We start from the raw sequence: 15,038 nt of genomic DNA on the forward strand, positions 1-15,038 counted from the left end.
CAATATTTTACCTATGATGTCCGTGGTATCATGATACACAGATTGTGCAAAAATCCATACTTTAAACGGTCAATAACACGTCATGATATCTAGCAATACTATTACAACCATACACTGAAAAAAAGTCTTAATTTTCAGTTGCACATGATTAAAATCATATACAACTATATAACTGGCGTATTGCCACTTACTTTCCATTGCAACGTGGTCTCAGATCAGCTACCTTTAAGACATTTCACTTCTTCTTTTTCACTTCTCTGCGTCGCTATGGAAGCTAGCTAGCCCCTTCCGCTAGCCCCCGCAGCTAGCTCCTGTAGCTGCTAGCTGATGCTAGAAAAGTAAACAACACCTGGTGGACCAACACCAACTATTAATCAATAACTTGAGTCATCCAAAGCAGCTGACCCACTGAGATATATTCAACAGGACTATTAAAATGTTATACATACCCTATCATCGAGCATTGATCAATCACCGGCTTTGTTCTTTGCTAATATAAGAACTGTAGTAGAAATGGTGAGGAAGCTACACGGACGTCGGCGCATGCAAACAGAGCAGAATATTTATTTGAAAAACCTAATAAAAATACTATTAATACTTCATGTTTTGAGCCTGGATAACAGCAAATTGATGGCGCACATTATACATGGATAGAAGGATTTTCCTGATTTTGGGGTTCGATTTTGCGGGTGCACATTATAATAGTAATAATAATACAATAGTGTCATCATACTACAATTGTACGATAACCAATATATAGGAATAATCTGCTACACCACACACCATCTAGTTATAATGTTCCAATGATACCAACAGTATCAAGATAACAATAGTATTACAGAGACTATGCGACAATCGATAAGTTGGCAGAAAACCATCAATATGTAAAATACCCATAGTATTACGATAACGTAATTGTGTGATAGTCAATAAACCAGAAGAAACCATCAATCATATATCACAATTTCTAGTGATATACTTCAAACTATGCCAACAGTATCACAATCCGGTGACTGCACAATAATCGATATATTGAGAGAAAACGTCTACGATAAATCACAATATTCAACAACTTTTTTTGGAGGGGTGGGGGGAAGAACTATCTATAAATCACAAAATCTACCAACACTTCCAATGATACCAATAGTTCTAAATACCAATAGTATCACGATAAAGCAATTGTTAAACAATCGATGTGTTGGAAGCAAACCATCAACAATGCAACACAAGATCCAGTGATATTTTCCCAAAAGATACCAATAGTATCATGATAGAGCAATGTGTGATAATCAATATACTGGAATAAAAACATCTACAATACATCACTATAGTTAGTGATGTTTTTTTGTCTTAATGAAGGGATTAAAAAGTCTTTCTCCATGTATGTTGTCCTATTTCTTCTGGCTTTTGCTGCCACCGCTTATCCCAGAAATGCATCTCCTCTCCCACCACAGGTGCAACATATACTCACATTGCATAGTGGTTTTACGACGTGGAGTTGGCGTGCGTTGGCCCAGAGACGCACTACTCAGCAAAACGCAAATCACTCTTCTCAAGGCTTCGCATGGCATTCTTGCTCTGAAGAGTTTGCCACGGTCCAACGGCCAGCACGCTAGAATTAATTGCGAGGCACTTTAGTCACGTTTGTGGAATTACAAGGCCGACGCTTTGACTCACACCTTACTCGCTCATTGTGATTTTATTTATTTTTTTTTTTAAGTTCGAAAACCCGCTTATTAACTTTTACTGTTGTTTTCTGATCTTTACAAGAAAGTGCTGGTGCTTTGATGGGTTCGGAAAGAGAGAAATACTGTTAAAACCCAAAATAAAGTAGCTTTTTATACAGATGCCACATGCAATCTTGATTTGTTTTTAACTTAGTGAGATTCTCTCTAAGAGTCCCACTGCTACATAGCTGTTCATAATTTAATCCTATACAGTGGACCCCCGCTATTTGCGGGAGATAGGGACCAGGCCGAACCGTGAATAGCAAAAATCACCGGAAAATCGACGGCCATTATAAGTGCATTGAACAAAAAAAAAAAAAAAAAAAAAATTATATATATATATATATATATATAGTTTTTTTTAACCCCATAAATTCTTAAATAAGCATGGATAAACTGCCAATGAGTGTTTTTGGGTTTGGTCCCCCCCCCCCCCCCCCCCCGCAGAAAAGGAGAGCCACAGTCGCCGATGCACTTTCAGTCGTTCACCAGGCACTGCTTCTTCAAGGCACATATATCACAGACACTACAATGTATATAGTATTTTCTATACATTTATGCTTGCAATTGTTTTTGTTCAAATACCTTTACAATGGGTTTACTGTAAAAAAACAAAAAAATAAAATAAAACACGAACTCAAGACCAATATTCAAACCCGGCAAACATGCCAACCACTATTCTGCCTTGGCCAAAATCTATATAGCCATCAATTTTGTACAGCTTTTGTCCTCATTAGGGTTGGATTCGTGGGTGAGTTGGAGCCTAACTTGGGGTAAGAGGCGTGGTACACCCTGGACTGGTCGCCAGTCAATCCCAAGGCACTTATTGGCATACAACCATTCAAACTCGCATTCAATTTAGAGTCTTCAATGAATCTAGCATGCATGTTTTTGGAATGTGGGAGGAAGTCTGAGTAACTGGAGAAAACCCACGCAAGTATGAGAACATGCAAACTCCATACATAGAATTGAACCAAGACACTCTCGACTGTGAGGCAGATGTGCTAACCACTACTGCAATTTCCTGTCCTTGGTCAAAATGATGTGGCAAGATTTGCCAAAAAACTGTAAATTAGGAAGAAGAAGAGATGAGGTAACTTGTCATAAAATGAGTCAAACAAGCAAGCGTAATTTACGTTATTGGAGAAGTCTTCCGAGGAACTCGAGGCATGTATTCATCCGGCCTCCGCTGGAAGTTTCTTATATAAAAGCCATTAGAAACAAATGTTTGCACTCATGGGGACATAATCAAGCCCGGGGGCTGTGTAGCTCGCCTTTCAGCTGAGCTGCCAATGAGGCGAGGTGGGGTCACTTTTTAATTCCAGGAACTTGCCGCATCTCTGGATGTGCACAGTGTGGCAAAGAGGCCGTGCAGAGTAGATAGGATGGACATATCGCCTTCATTTTCTATTTTTTTTACGTTGGCGTCTGGCAGGAACCCTTGGTGAGCCCATCTGTTTCAAATTACCAGCAGAGGATGATGTTAACCTTCTTCCTGTCCATTATGTCCTACACATGCAATGTCAAAACATCCTGCGTCTTGCCGCCCCCTCTCCACCTCCTTTACTCCCCCTTTCTCATTCCATCCCCCCTCTTTCTATGAGAGGAGGTTATTTACACCCTGGCTCACTTTTTATAAGGACACGTTAAGGCATTTGAGAGAGAAAAAGGGATCACGAGGCTCACTATTCACAAATTCACCTATTTCCGTTTTTCTCTGTGGAAGAGATGCCGCCAAAGCCCTGTCAAAATAAGAAACGACAGTGGTGTCAAGGAAGTAAATTGAAGTGATACAGCTCAACTGAGAGAAAAGCTTTGTATATCAGGGGAGGAGCTAAGTTTAGCCTGGGTTGTTATTGGAAGTTACAGAGACTTTTGTGCTTGTCCGGAGTATTTTCTCCAAAATATTATCATGAATGATTAAATTATGTTAATTGGAAATGATGGATTTTTGAAATGATATCCAACTATTTTGGTATCAGAGTTTGTTGTATATGTACAGTTTAAACTATTAGTATAAGCAATTATAATCATTTTTAGGGAGGAGCGTCAAAGTTGTTTTTTCATGGCTCGATCCCAATCTCCTGCGAATACTGCTTACATCTATTACTGATAGCAAACTATCGAGCCCATTTGAACTCAGTTGCTAACCAAAGCAGCAGCAACTACCAAAGCACATAAGCAGCCTTGCAGATTAATTAAAGGAGGTCAAAGTTGACTTGGCAAATTGACACAATCAAAGGTCAAATCAGAGCTAAAACGAAAGCAGCACAACCTCGACGACTCCAACCAACCTGTAAGTCTGGAGTTTGACATCACTTTTTGACAGCTCCGTTCTTGTTGTTTGATCATTATTTTATGTCTGCAAAGTAACCAATTATCCGATTGCGGGATGCCGCGCTTGAGACGTGTATAAGGCAAATGCCAGATCTACTGTTACGGCGGTCATCCTGGATCTCTGTGTGAAAGAGGCTAAAGTCAAAAGGTGATTTCCTGGGCTTACGCTACCTTGGGCACATCAATGGCAACCTCCCTCATGGCACTGGGCTTCACCACTGACATGGCCCACTGGAGGTCGGACAGTGTGACCGTCACCTGGCCCATCAGCTGCTGATCTGACGTATTGCTGGCTGCGCTGATCGCTCGCCGCAGTGCATTTAAACCTGCAGAAAAGACAGGTAAAGTGTCATTGGTGGTGTACTGTACATGTGTTCTGATTCAGATTTTTCAATATGGGATGAGCTACAATAGCCGACCGAGGGGTTTTTCCACAAGGAACATGTCGTGGAATCTTCGCATCTCCAAAATCACTACTTTTCAAGAAATAAGAATAAAAAATACAAAATAAAAACACCCTCTCGCTTGACTTCTCAAACACTGCATCGTTCAAATTGGTATTATACCTTATATTTCTATAAAATACTGTTGCCCACTAACATCAGTCAAATTCCTTGTGTGTTTTTTGGACATACTTGGCAAATAAAGATGATTCTGATTCTGATCAACACAACATCACCCCAAAATCATGTTAAATAGCTACTTAATACAACGCAATAAAAGAGACACTGTAACCGTACACAACATCACTAACAAACGTTTAGTCCAGAGCTCAAACCAAAAACAAAATAGACACGAGTCCGGCCTGCTGACTTACTGAGTTTTTTTCCCAGCAGTTTCAACAAGACTACAGAGGCGATTCTTGTCGGACAAGTTCAGGTTTCCAAACCATGCGACAATACAGAAGGATAAAAAAATAAAAAGAAGAGTCATCATCTCAGAAGAAACATAAAAGTTCTCATTTTCCAGTATCGGTATCCAACTGTTCAACGTTACTTTAAGCAAAACTAGCCGTCTCTAACAGGGAGCTGAACGGCATAATTCACAACAACCGTTCTATGCGTGAACATCTCCATCTCTGAGAACAACATCATGTTTGACGCCTCGCATTGGTGATGTAATGTTGATTAATTTTTAATTGTCGTCTCGGTCTCATGAAGAGGACTGTTTGAATACCAATTGAATTAAAAGCAAATACAGACGGAAAGAAAGGTTTGAATTGTTGCCTTTAAATACAGTGAGACATTTGACAAAGTAAGGGCAGTGGCGAGGAAGTGGGAATTTTTTACGAGGTTGAGACTGGAGGCGTTTCATCCCGGCTCCAACTTTTAATCCAATTTAAACGCAAAAGCATTCGGGCCGGTGCGCGATGCGACCGTACATGTTGGGAAATGCAAATCAAAAGAACGGTAATTCCCCCTTTTTTGACATAAGTGGGAAGCGCATGAGGTTTGAATAGGAGACATCAGCATTAAAGCCAGGAGGAGACAGGCAAAACATTGATGTGTCACTATCAAGATTCGGCCTTTGTTCGCCTCTCAAAAGAAATCACGGGAAACGGTTTAAGGAGAAAACAGCAAGGTGACGAGTGAGTTTTGACGCACAGAGGATGTCGGGAAGAAAGAGCATATTTATTTGCAGGAAAGAGTCTTTATCAGCACAAAAGAGAAGGCTCTTTCCAGGATAATGGCATAAAAGCGAGAAAAGTTATTCCAAACACTCACGGTGGACAGAAGGAATGCTCGATTCGTTTTATGGTTGCGCTATTTAAAGCTCAAAGTCTCAGATAGCGCAGTATTTATCGCCCGGGCCCAACGTCGGCAAAGTCGTTTATCAGTCGGGATGTTCTTGTCGGTTGCTATGAAGCTGACATGATGGATGGATTGTGAGGTTTTAAAGAAAAGACAATTTCACACACACATAAAGCATCAATCTATCACTGCAGCAACAGTCTATCAATCACATGCGTCCGGGGTCGACCAGGTCAACATGCAGTAGTGTAAATGATATTAAAAACTACATGTACACAATACATGTAGACAGATAATATAACAACACTCACATGCATATATTATTTATTCTCTGTAACAAATGACTACTACTACTGCGACTTACTGAGTCAGTTGTGAAATTCTTCTTCGTGTGTTATTTGTCTGTGTTATACTGCCCTCAGGTGGCCAAGTCAGGCACACTAGAAGGTGCAGCACAGTGTCCAATGAATAGAAGCAAAAAATGGAGGCAAAAACGTAAAAAAGTTTTATGTTTTTATAAATAATAATAATATAGATTTATTTTTATTTGTTTTGAAGACTCTAAATTGCCCGTAGGTGTGAATGTGAGTGCGAATGGTTCTTTGTTTGTATGTGCCCTGCGATTGGCTGGCAATCGGTTCAGGGTGTACCCGGCCCCTTGCTTGATGATAGCTGGGATAGGCTCCAGCACGCCCGGGACCCGAGGGAGGAGAAGCGGCTCAGAAAAATGGATGGATAGATAAATGTATCACTAAATGGAACGGATTAATGGCATTTCTATTGATTTCAATGTGGAACGATGATTTGAGATGAGTGTTTTCAGTTACGAGCATTGTCACGGAACAAATTCAACTTGAATTTCAAGGCACCACTGTACTCATTCACTGCCAGCCCTCCCAGTTAATATGGATATTTGACTTCTAATGCCGTCAATGGCAATGAATGTGTTTTAATATTGGAAATTACAAGCATTTTTATGGGCACCTCAATTCCTCACATTTTTTCACAGCTCACGGCAGGGCTCAGTCTCTATCCCCCTTTCCTGCACATCAAACTTGTTAACTCGTTTGAAACTGCATAATCAGTGTGGCCTGAAAAAAAAATATATAATAATAGCATGGAGCAAACTAAACTCCCAGCACCATTTAAACAGACTGTCTCCGGCCCGAAACTTTATTTACGTCATATCTCGCTCGTCTGTTTGATCCTGAACACGATGGATTTGCCAGGTCACATACCTGAGCTCTCACTAAACTGACTGGCTCGCAAGGTTAGCGCTCTACCACTCCAATAAATAGTTGAAAACAAAAAGAGAAAAATAGTCTGTATGACAGAATGTGGGCAAACGCATAGAATCCTGGGAATCTTTTATTGAAGTGATAAAGAGTAAAATGTCACATATGTTTGGTCTGATTGATATTTTCGCATGTCGTTGGTACCAGTGGCGGGCCTGGGCCTATAGTGGGGCCTTTCCAGACTTATTAATACCACCATTATCACGTCAAAATTAGAGAAACTATCAATACTAGACAAAAAAAAAAATGCAATAACACAGCATACAACCTTGCCACGTACACCATCTGGAGCAGTGCAGAATGAATATTTATCTATTAAAACATTCAACATTTGATTATAATACATCATACATGCCACAGCAGCTACTTATTAAATGTATTAGTGTGTGGGGATCGCTAGGGACTCTAATTTGACTGTAAAAGGTTTGCTCTGACCAACTAATTAGGGGATAGACGCTGGCACTCTGAGGCAAATTTTAAATCTGATTGTTAAAGAGACAACCCCATTGTGAATATTTTTTCATTTACATTACACTACTGATTCTGAAGCCCCTGGGCCGATTAGATTGACATGGCAACACATAGCGACTAAAATGTGATTGGACCAAAAAAAATAATAAATCAAAAAAATCATGCACGTATACAGTGGTGCCTTAAGGTACGAGTTGAATTCACTGCGCTTGTAACACAAAACCTATCTATCGCTAATCACCCTTCCCCATCGAAGTGAGTCGAAATGCCGTTAATCCGTTCCAGGTACCCAACTCCCACAAAATAAAGAAAAATGTTCAATAATATTGTACTCTATAAAAAGAGATAAATAACATAATTAAATAAAAGGTAAAGAATTAAACTGTTTTGCATCATGATTAATTCATTGTGGCTCCTTCTAGGGATTACTGTATTGGAATAAATGAATACAATTTCATGGAACCAATATTAGGTTCTAACTGTAGGTCAGAGCTTCTGGTAGTGGATTAGGCCAGCAGAGAAGGCCTGGCTGGCTGTCCACTGGTTGGTACTAAAGGGACTAGAAACAATGCGAGATTAAGAGAAACTTGTCAACTCAAGGAAGAAGGCCCATTTTATAACTCTGAATTAAACACTGTATGTGGGCAATGATTAGTAGTTCCAAAGCCACCCCGCAACTGCGTTTCCAACCCCACAGTTGGGTAATTGTATATTAGCGACAACCATTTCCAGAGCATTTGTGCGCCCTACTGCTCGGAGCTGGGCGATGGGGTCTCGGTGTGGCAAATCTTGAAGTGGTCCAGTCGGGCTGGGAGCCAGGGTGCAGACACAAGGGGGGGGGGGGGGGGGGGGGTGCATCTTGTTTAGACTTTCCAGGTTGAGTTGAGTGAACGAATGCAGGTTTGTCAACAACGTGTCAAGTCGGAGACAACGCGTTTATTCCAATCTATTCCGAGATGACCGCCTGAGGGCTCCGCATCTCATCGCTTGACCGCCGGCAACTCCGGTAGCGCTGCTTAGCACGCATGAAAAAACATCTGGTCCATGTGGAAGTGTGCTGGCGAGGCAGGATGTGGAAGGAAGCCTGGGTGAGGCGGGAGATGCGGTGCACTGGCCGCAGCTCGCGACATGTGCTAACCCCCACAGTGGCAGATGCCTGCCCTGAGACGATGGTGGTGGCCCTACGCCCCAGATAGGGAGTTAGGGCAAGCTAGCAAAACCTGAGAAGTGCCCCCTAAAATGCCAACATTTGCGCCAGGATACACAATTGCGAGAGTTGATGAGTTTTTGAGAACATGAAAGCACTCCCCAAAATAGCAATTCACTAATTGGAAGAAGAATTAAAAAAAAAAATTCTAAAATGTGTGTATTTTTCATTGAATATTTGTTGCTACTTTTTTTTTTTTTTATATATATATGTATTATTTTTTTCCTATGTATTATACTGTATTTTCTAAAAATTGTATTCAAATTATTTTTTGTATTTTTTGTTATTAAAGTATTGTATCTAGTTGTGGATTTATTTTGGCAGCGCCTTCCATTGTTGTATGAATGTGTGAATGGGTGAATGTGAAGCGCTTTGGGCACTGTGATGGTGTTGGTAAAGCGCTATGTAAGTGCAGTCCATTTACCATTTATTGTAATTTTGGGCAAAAAAAGTTTTGTTGTCGTCTTATATTGTGTTTTACTTTGTTTTATTATTATTATTATTTTCCCCAATAACTCCTTTTCATATATTGGTGTAATTTTGTCTAGTTTGTTTGTGTATATATATTAGACTTTACACCGATTTTATCGGCCGATAATTAGCATTTTATGCTGATCGGCTTTATTGACATAATTCGCCGATCTGATCAAGGACGTCATTGATCAGCTACGCAAAAGACATTTACAGTGACAGACAGAACAACAACATCGCCATTGTTGTTCTGTCTGTCACTATGCCTCACTGGCATAAATAGATGAACAAAGATACATTATTTATTGTAAATATATTTTTTGAGCAATTAAGTACACAAGTATATACAGTAAATGAACAGGTCATTTAAATAGACACATTGCACCATCTTGTGATCGGATCGGTGATCGGTTTTTGAAACTCGCTGATCGGCCCTTTCCTTTTGCAACCTGTGACCGAGAAGAGTGACGTTTTCTACCCTTATTTCGGCCAGTGTCAGTTGTACAGACCCACTGGAGCCGCCTAATAGAGGGGGGGGGGAGAACTTTTTTAAAAAAATAAATAAACCACTAGATAGCATCCATACTGTCATTGTTTAGCAAATGTCCATTCGTTAATATTCCAATCCCAGTAGATCTCTGGAAAGAATTGAGACTCCACATTTGGTTCAAATTAAAGCATCTCTCCCTCTTTTTTTTTTCCTCTTTCCCCCCTTCCTGTCTTCCTTCCCATCGGATGTTTTCATAACCAAACCAAATGTGTGCTTGGAGCAGGCCAAAGGCACTTATGAGAGAGGGAAGAAGAAGAAGAAGAGAGAGATGATCCCTCAAGCCAAAAATGTTCAAGACATTGACATTGTTGAAGTGAGTTTCCGCTGGCCTGCAGGCATCCGTGAGGCTCACTTCCCTTCTCGTCAGGGTGCTCTCACACACTCTTGTCATAAGGGTTAATATTTATTAGGTATTTGCTTTTCTACATAGTCAAAGGTAGCATTCATGAGCTGTGGTTATACACCAGTAAGGGCCAAGGCACACTTTTTTCACAAGAGAAACATTACGGCACAAAAAAAAAATGTCACAAAAAAGTATATACTGTATACTAAAACAATGATCATCTTGTTTGCAATTTACTCAATTTGAAACATAGGCCTGTTTATTGGAACACAAAGCTGCTATTCTGTTGCATGATCGGCAGCAGGTGGAGACAAGTTCATTGTATCTTCTGCCGTCCAGTGGAAGACAATTTCGTTGTTCTGGCTGTCACTGGCATAGATAGATCAATAAAGATACATTATTTGTAGTGAATAAAAGATCATTTTCGGACCGATAAAGTGAAATCGGATTTGTATTTTTAGCTAACTTTTTTTTTTTTTACGTTATGAATCATTTTCAATTTCTATTCTAATATTTGCTACTTTTAAATTTTGTCTAGTGTGTGAAATTTATCTCAATATTTGTGGACTTTTGTGTCTACGATTTCTAGTTTGTTTTCAGTGTTTTTCCGTTTTCATCTGAGGTTTTTATTTTTCCCAAGACTTGTCTATTTCTCGTCAAATTTATTTTATTTTTTGCCTGACACATTTGTAATTTTCCCCAATATTGGTGTACTTTTTTCTCGAATACTTCCGTCATTTCCTCATCAATTATTATCTGTTTGTGTGTAACATTTGTTACCATTTTCCCTAATTTCTATTTTTGTAATATTTTTCTATTTAAAAAAAATTATATTCCTAATCGAGGTGGGTTTTTTTTGTTTAATATTTTTGTAATTGTTCCCGATAGCGTCTAACTTTTTTTTTTATCTCATGGTTTTCTATTTTCCTTGTATGTTTTCCATTTAAGTTTAATATTTGTCTTTTTTTTTTCCATCTAATATTTTTTTTCCCTAATACTTTTTTTGTTGTTGTGGCTTTCGGCTTACTTACTTTTTTTTTTGTCTAATATTTGTATATTTTTAGGTAGAATATATATAATGTTTTTTTAATTATCAGTGGTGTGACATTTTTATTGCGTTTTACCGCTTATGGGTATTCTTGTCATTATGATTTTATTTATTTATTTATCGTTATTTTTGAAGTGGTCAATAAAAACGGAACACTATTATCTAATCATAAAAAGTATTGGTTTTTGATACATCCCATGCTTTGGAGCGCATTCGATTGTGGACAACACGGCATTGCTCAAGGGTCAACATCCATACGTTTCCATTCCGTGGTGCGACAAGAGTCCCTCGGGTGAATTGCGGAATATTTTGGGCATTACTGCCACTTCACAAGCGCGGGAATGTTTCCATGACTTGCCGGGGCTTCCGGAACATTCTCTTCACCTGTGTTGCATTCGCAACAGACGACATCTGTTCTCTCAGCTGAAACACAACAATAGTCACGCAAACGCACCCATACGAACACACACACACATGCGCGCGCACGCAGGCACACGAACACACACACACACACACACACACACACACACACACCCTCAGAGCTGTCAACGGGCACAAGCTAAGTGGCGGGGTTAAGGAGTACAAGCAGCACATTTCCGGATTTTCCAAACAGAGGCCTCCCATAAAGCTCACGCGTCGATCCGGCTGATATTTACGCGGCACGTCGTGAAATTCCGCCAGTATTTTTAAAAGGGCACGCGAGGTAGGAATAGCGCTTTATAAAGGCCAGGTGCTGACCGTAAACACCCGCCTGGCGTTTTTGTGCCGTTTGGTGTCCTCCAGTGTGCAATTTATGCCAAACACACACAAAAAAACTCTTCCTGCATCTGTCTGCCTTTAGGTTTGCTTTCTAATGGCTTTTAACTGACGTGCATGAGCCAAATAACTTTGTTGTGTAAAATGTGTGCTTTTTCCTCATATTTGTGTATTTCTGTCTCATATTTTTTGTTATATATTTTATATTTTTCCAAATATTTCCATACATGGTCCTAAATCAGGGTTAAGGTTTTCATTTGTATTTTTGGGCAGGCGGATGTTTTTCTCTTTTGTTTTAGTATTTTTCTCCTTCATATTTTAATATAATATTTTCCAAATATTTATGAATGTTTCATCCAATTGTTAGGAGTCCCAGAGTGCACAATTTATGCCAAACACACAAAACTCTTCCGGCATATTTTCTCAGCCTTTTAATTTGCTTTCCGCTGAGTTTCAACTTAAGCGCGTTAGCCAAATAACTTGGGCGGCGGGGAAGTAAATGACTCTTAGTCAAGTTAGAGAAGCGGATCTTTTGTGTTTATTATAGCTCATAATCAATTTTACAGGCCTCCTTTTTTTATTTTTTTGTTCTGGTGGGCTTCCCCTGTTTACAGAGGCTTGTAAACAGTGGGGCCCGGATGTGTCACAAACTAAACAAGCACATACACGCACAATATACACACACATGGAAGTGAATCATATTCTAGCGAGACGCCAACTGAGTTGACAACAGACCACATGACAGCATACAATTTGGGGTTCAATGTCTTCTATTTTGTTCTTCTTTCTAATCATATCATGCACTATCCTCAACCAAGAATCTTATTCCCAACGCACTGCCATCAATATTTGCCTATTCACACAATGAACACGCAATGTGACATCAAACCAGCTAGCAGGATCCAGTCAGTCTTTTCTCTTTTTAATTTTCAGTCGTGAATTGAGAAGCCTCAAGTTCAGTTTTTGCTGTTTTCTGACAACAACGCTCCAATATAATATATATGTTCACAAAAGGGAGACCTTCAGGGTTACCAGTTCAGCTCACAATGCAAACTAACAGTACAGTACGGTAAAAAAGATGATCATACCTAACACCTGCCTGAAATAATTATTGTATTTTCTGTCTTGCAGGAATCACACAACCAGATTCATTAGCCAACTGGTGGGGTTCTGTATTCTGAACTTAATGAAATGGGCCCAAAAATCCACCAATCCCTCTGGGATCAACTAGAATGGAGCCCTTGGTCGTGCAATACAACTGTCTTCTTGGTTTTGCTGTTCTGGACAAACAAACTTGACCCCATGAGATCAAGCTTTCCATTCATTTTCATTCAAACCGCCGTTTCACCTTTTCATCTGAATATTTTGAATTTTTTTTCTCTAATATTTCTATCAAATATTTTTGGCCTTTCACCTAACACTTGTGTTTTTGAACCCAAATATTGCCGTCCTTTTTTCCTAGTATTTGTAACCTGAACATCTATCAAAGGCAGAAGTTATTTTGATATCTTTTGCACTGGTCCCTCATGACATCAAATTTTCCATCCATTCTGACGCAAACGACTCTTTTTTTATTTATTTATTTATTTTAAATCTCTAAGCAGGTGGGGTGTTGCGTTGAAGGCAGGAAGCTTATATTAACAAATTGGCATCCAAGGTGCGGTCTCTCATACGTAACAAGAGTATGTTCACAGGTCCTCCATTTTCTATTGTTACCTGGGCAGCGCAAGGAAACAACTGTACTTCCTACAACATTTTTTTGCTTTCCGCAGGAGGAGAGAGAGAAAAAAAAAAAAAAACAAGGTTGTGTGTGTTGTCTATTGTATTCCGAAGCTAAATTTATGTATCACAGTATATGGTGAAACATCAGCGAAGCAGGTCAAAACAACATACAGAAAATAACAGCCGTAATGCAGGTGAAAAATATTGCTTTTTAAGGTTTTGTTATGACTTAACATGACTGAGCACCCTGGCAACCAGTTCACGGTGTACCCCGCCTCCTGCCCGATGACAGCTGGGCTAGGCTCCAGCACGCCCGCGACCCTAGTGAGGAGAAGCGGCTCAGAAAATGGATGGGCGGATGGATGACTTAGCACCTTCCGATTTATACTGTAGTACTGTAAAGTCGATTCTTTGACTACTCTGTTCAACCCCTAATTTGTATTTATGCTCATAATTTCCATTTTTGTGATATGTGCAATTTTGTACAGTATTGTAGCATTTTTCATTTTTAAAAAAATTATTCGTAATATTTGTATATCGATGTTAGAGTATTTATTCATCCAAGATTTTTTTTTCATTTCGCCAACAAATATTTTGGCATTCCCCCCAATGTTTCTGGATTTTTCAACAAATATTTTTGCATTTCTGTCTAATATTTTGGTATTTGTTCTTAATATGTGTATATTTTCTATCCACTACTTTCCCATTTCATTCCCACCTAACAATTTTGCAATTTTATTCCTTCTTTAACTTTATCGTAGCTTGATGCCGTTTGTTATAGAGCGGCTAACTTGTCTTTAAACTTGCTTACAAAATAATCTAAAATCTTACTCAAGCTTTCGTTGTTGCTTCAATAAATTCGGGCACTTTATTTGCACCTTTGCCCAGATTCTCGCCACAAAATGTAACAAGGTTGGCATCTTCTCTCTAAAAGCCTGACAGTCATATCCGGCCGGCTCTGCACACATGGACGGCAAGAGTGCACTTTACTCTCGGACCACCCAGAAGGCGTACACACATACTAAATCTGTATGTGTGTCATTGGGCTGTGCGAGGGGTTTGTGGGTGAAGAGGAGGAGGAGGAAGAGGACGTGGTTTTGGCAGTTTCTGTCTTTGGGAATGGAATACCACAGAAACCCCCGACTTCCTTTTAGGTTAATATCAACACTGAATTTAAAACAGAAGTCATTCTGGAAGGAGTAAGGCAGCGGTGATTGTGGTTTGGATACGCTACTACAACGAAAGGCACGGTCAAGACATGGATCGTTGGTCAGACCATTAGGTACACCTGCACCATCTAATGAGATGCAAGAGTGGAATCAAAAATATATTTAAACTGACACAAGTTAACACTGTTTTC

At 39.6% G+C, this 15,038-nt stretch overlaps 1 protein-coding gene across 1 annotated transcript in view; it reads right to left on the reverse strand.

Moving 5' to 3' along the window:
- The window catches only part of afg2a (AFG2 AAA ATPase homolog A), a 113,465-nt gene that overhangs the window by 87,792 nt on the left and 10,635 nt on the right, over positions 1–15,038 (reverse strand). The window contains exon 11 of the mRNA XM_061686740.1: positions 4,236–4,390. Within this exon, the coding sequence (XP_061542724.1) occupies positions 4,236–4,390 (155 nt within the window). The remainder of the gene's footprint in view (positions 1–4,235; positions 4,391–15,038) is intronic.

Source organism: Phycodurus eques, chromosome 9 (assembly GCF_024500275.1).
Source record: "Phycodurus eques isolate BA_2022a chromosome 9, UOR_Pequ_1.1, whole genome shotgun sequence".
In the NCBI taxonomy this organism is placed as follows: Eukaryota; Metazoa; Chordata; class Actinopteri; order Syngnathiformes; family Syngnathidae; genus Phycodurus; species Phycodurus eques.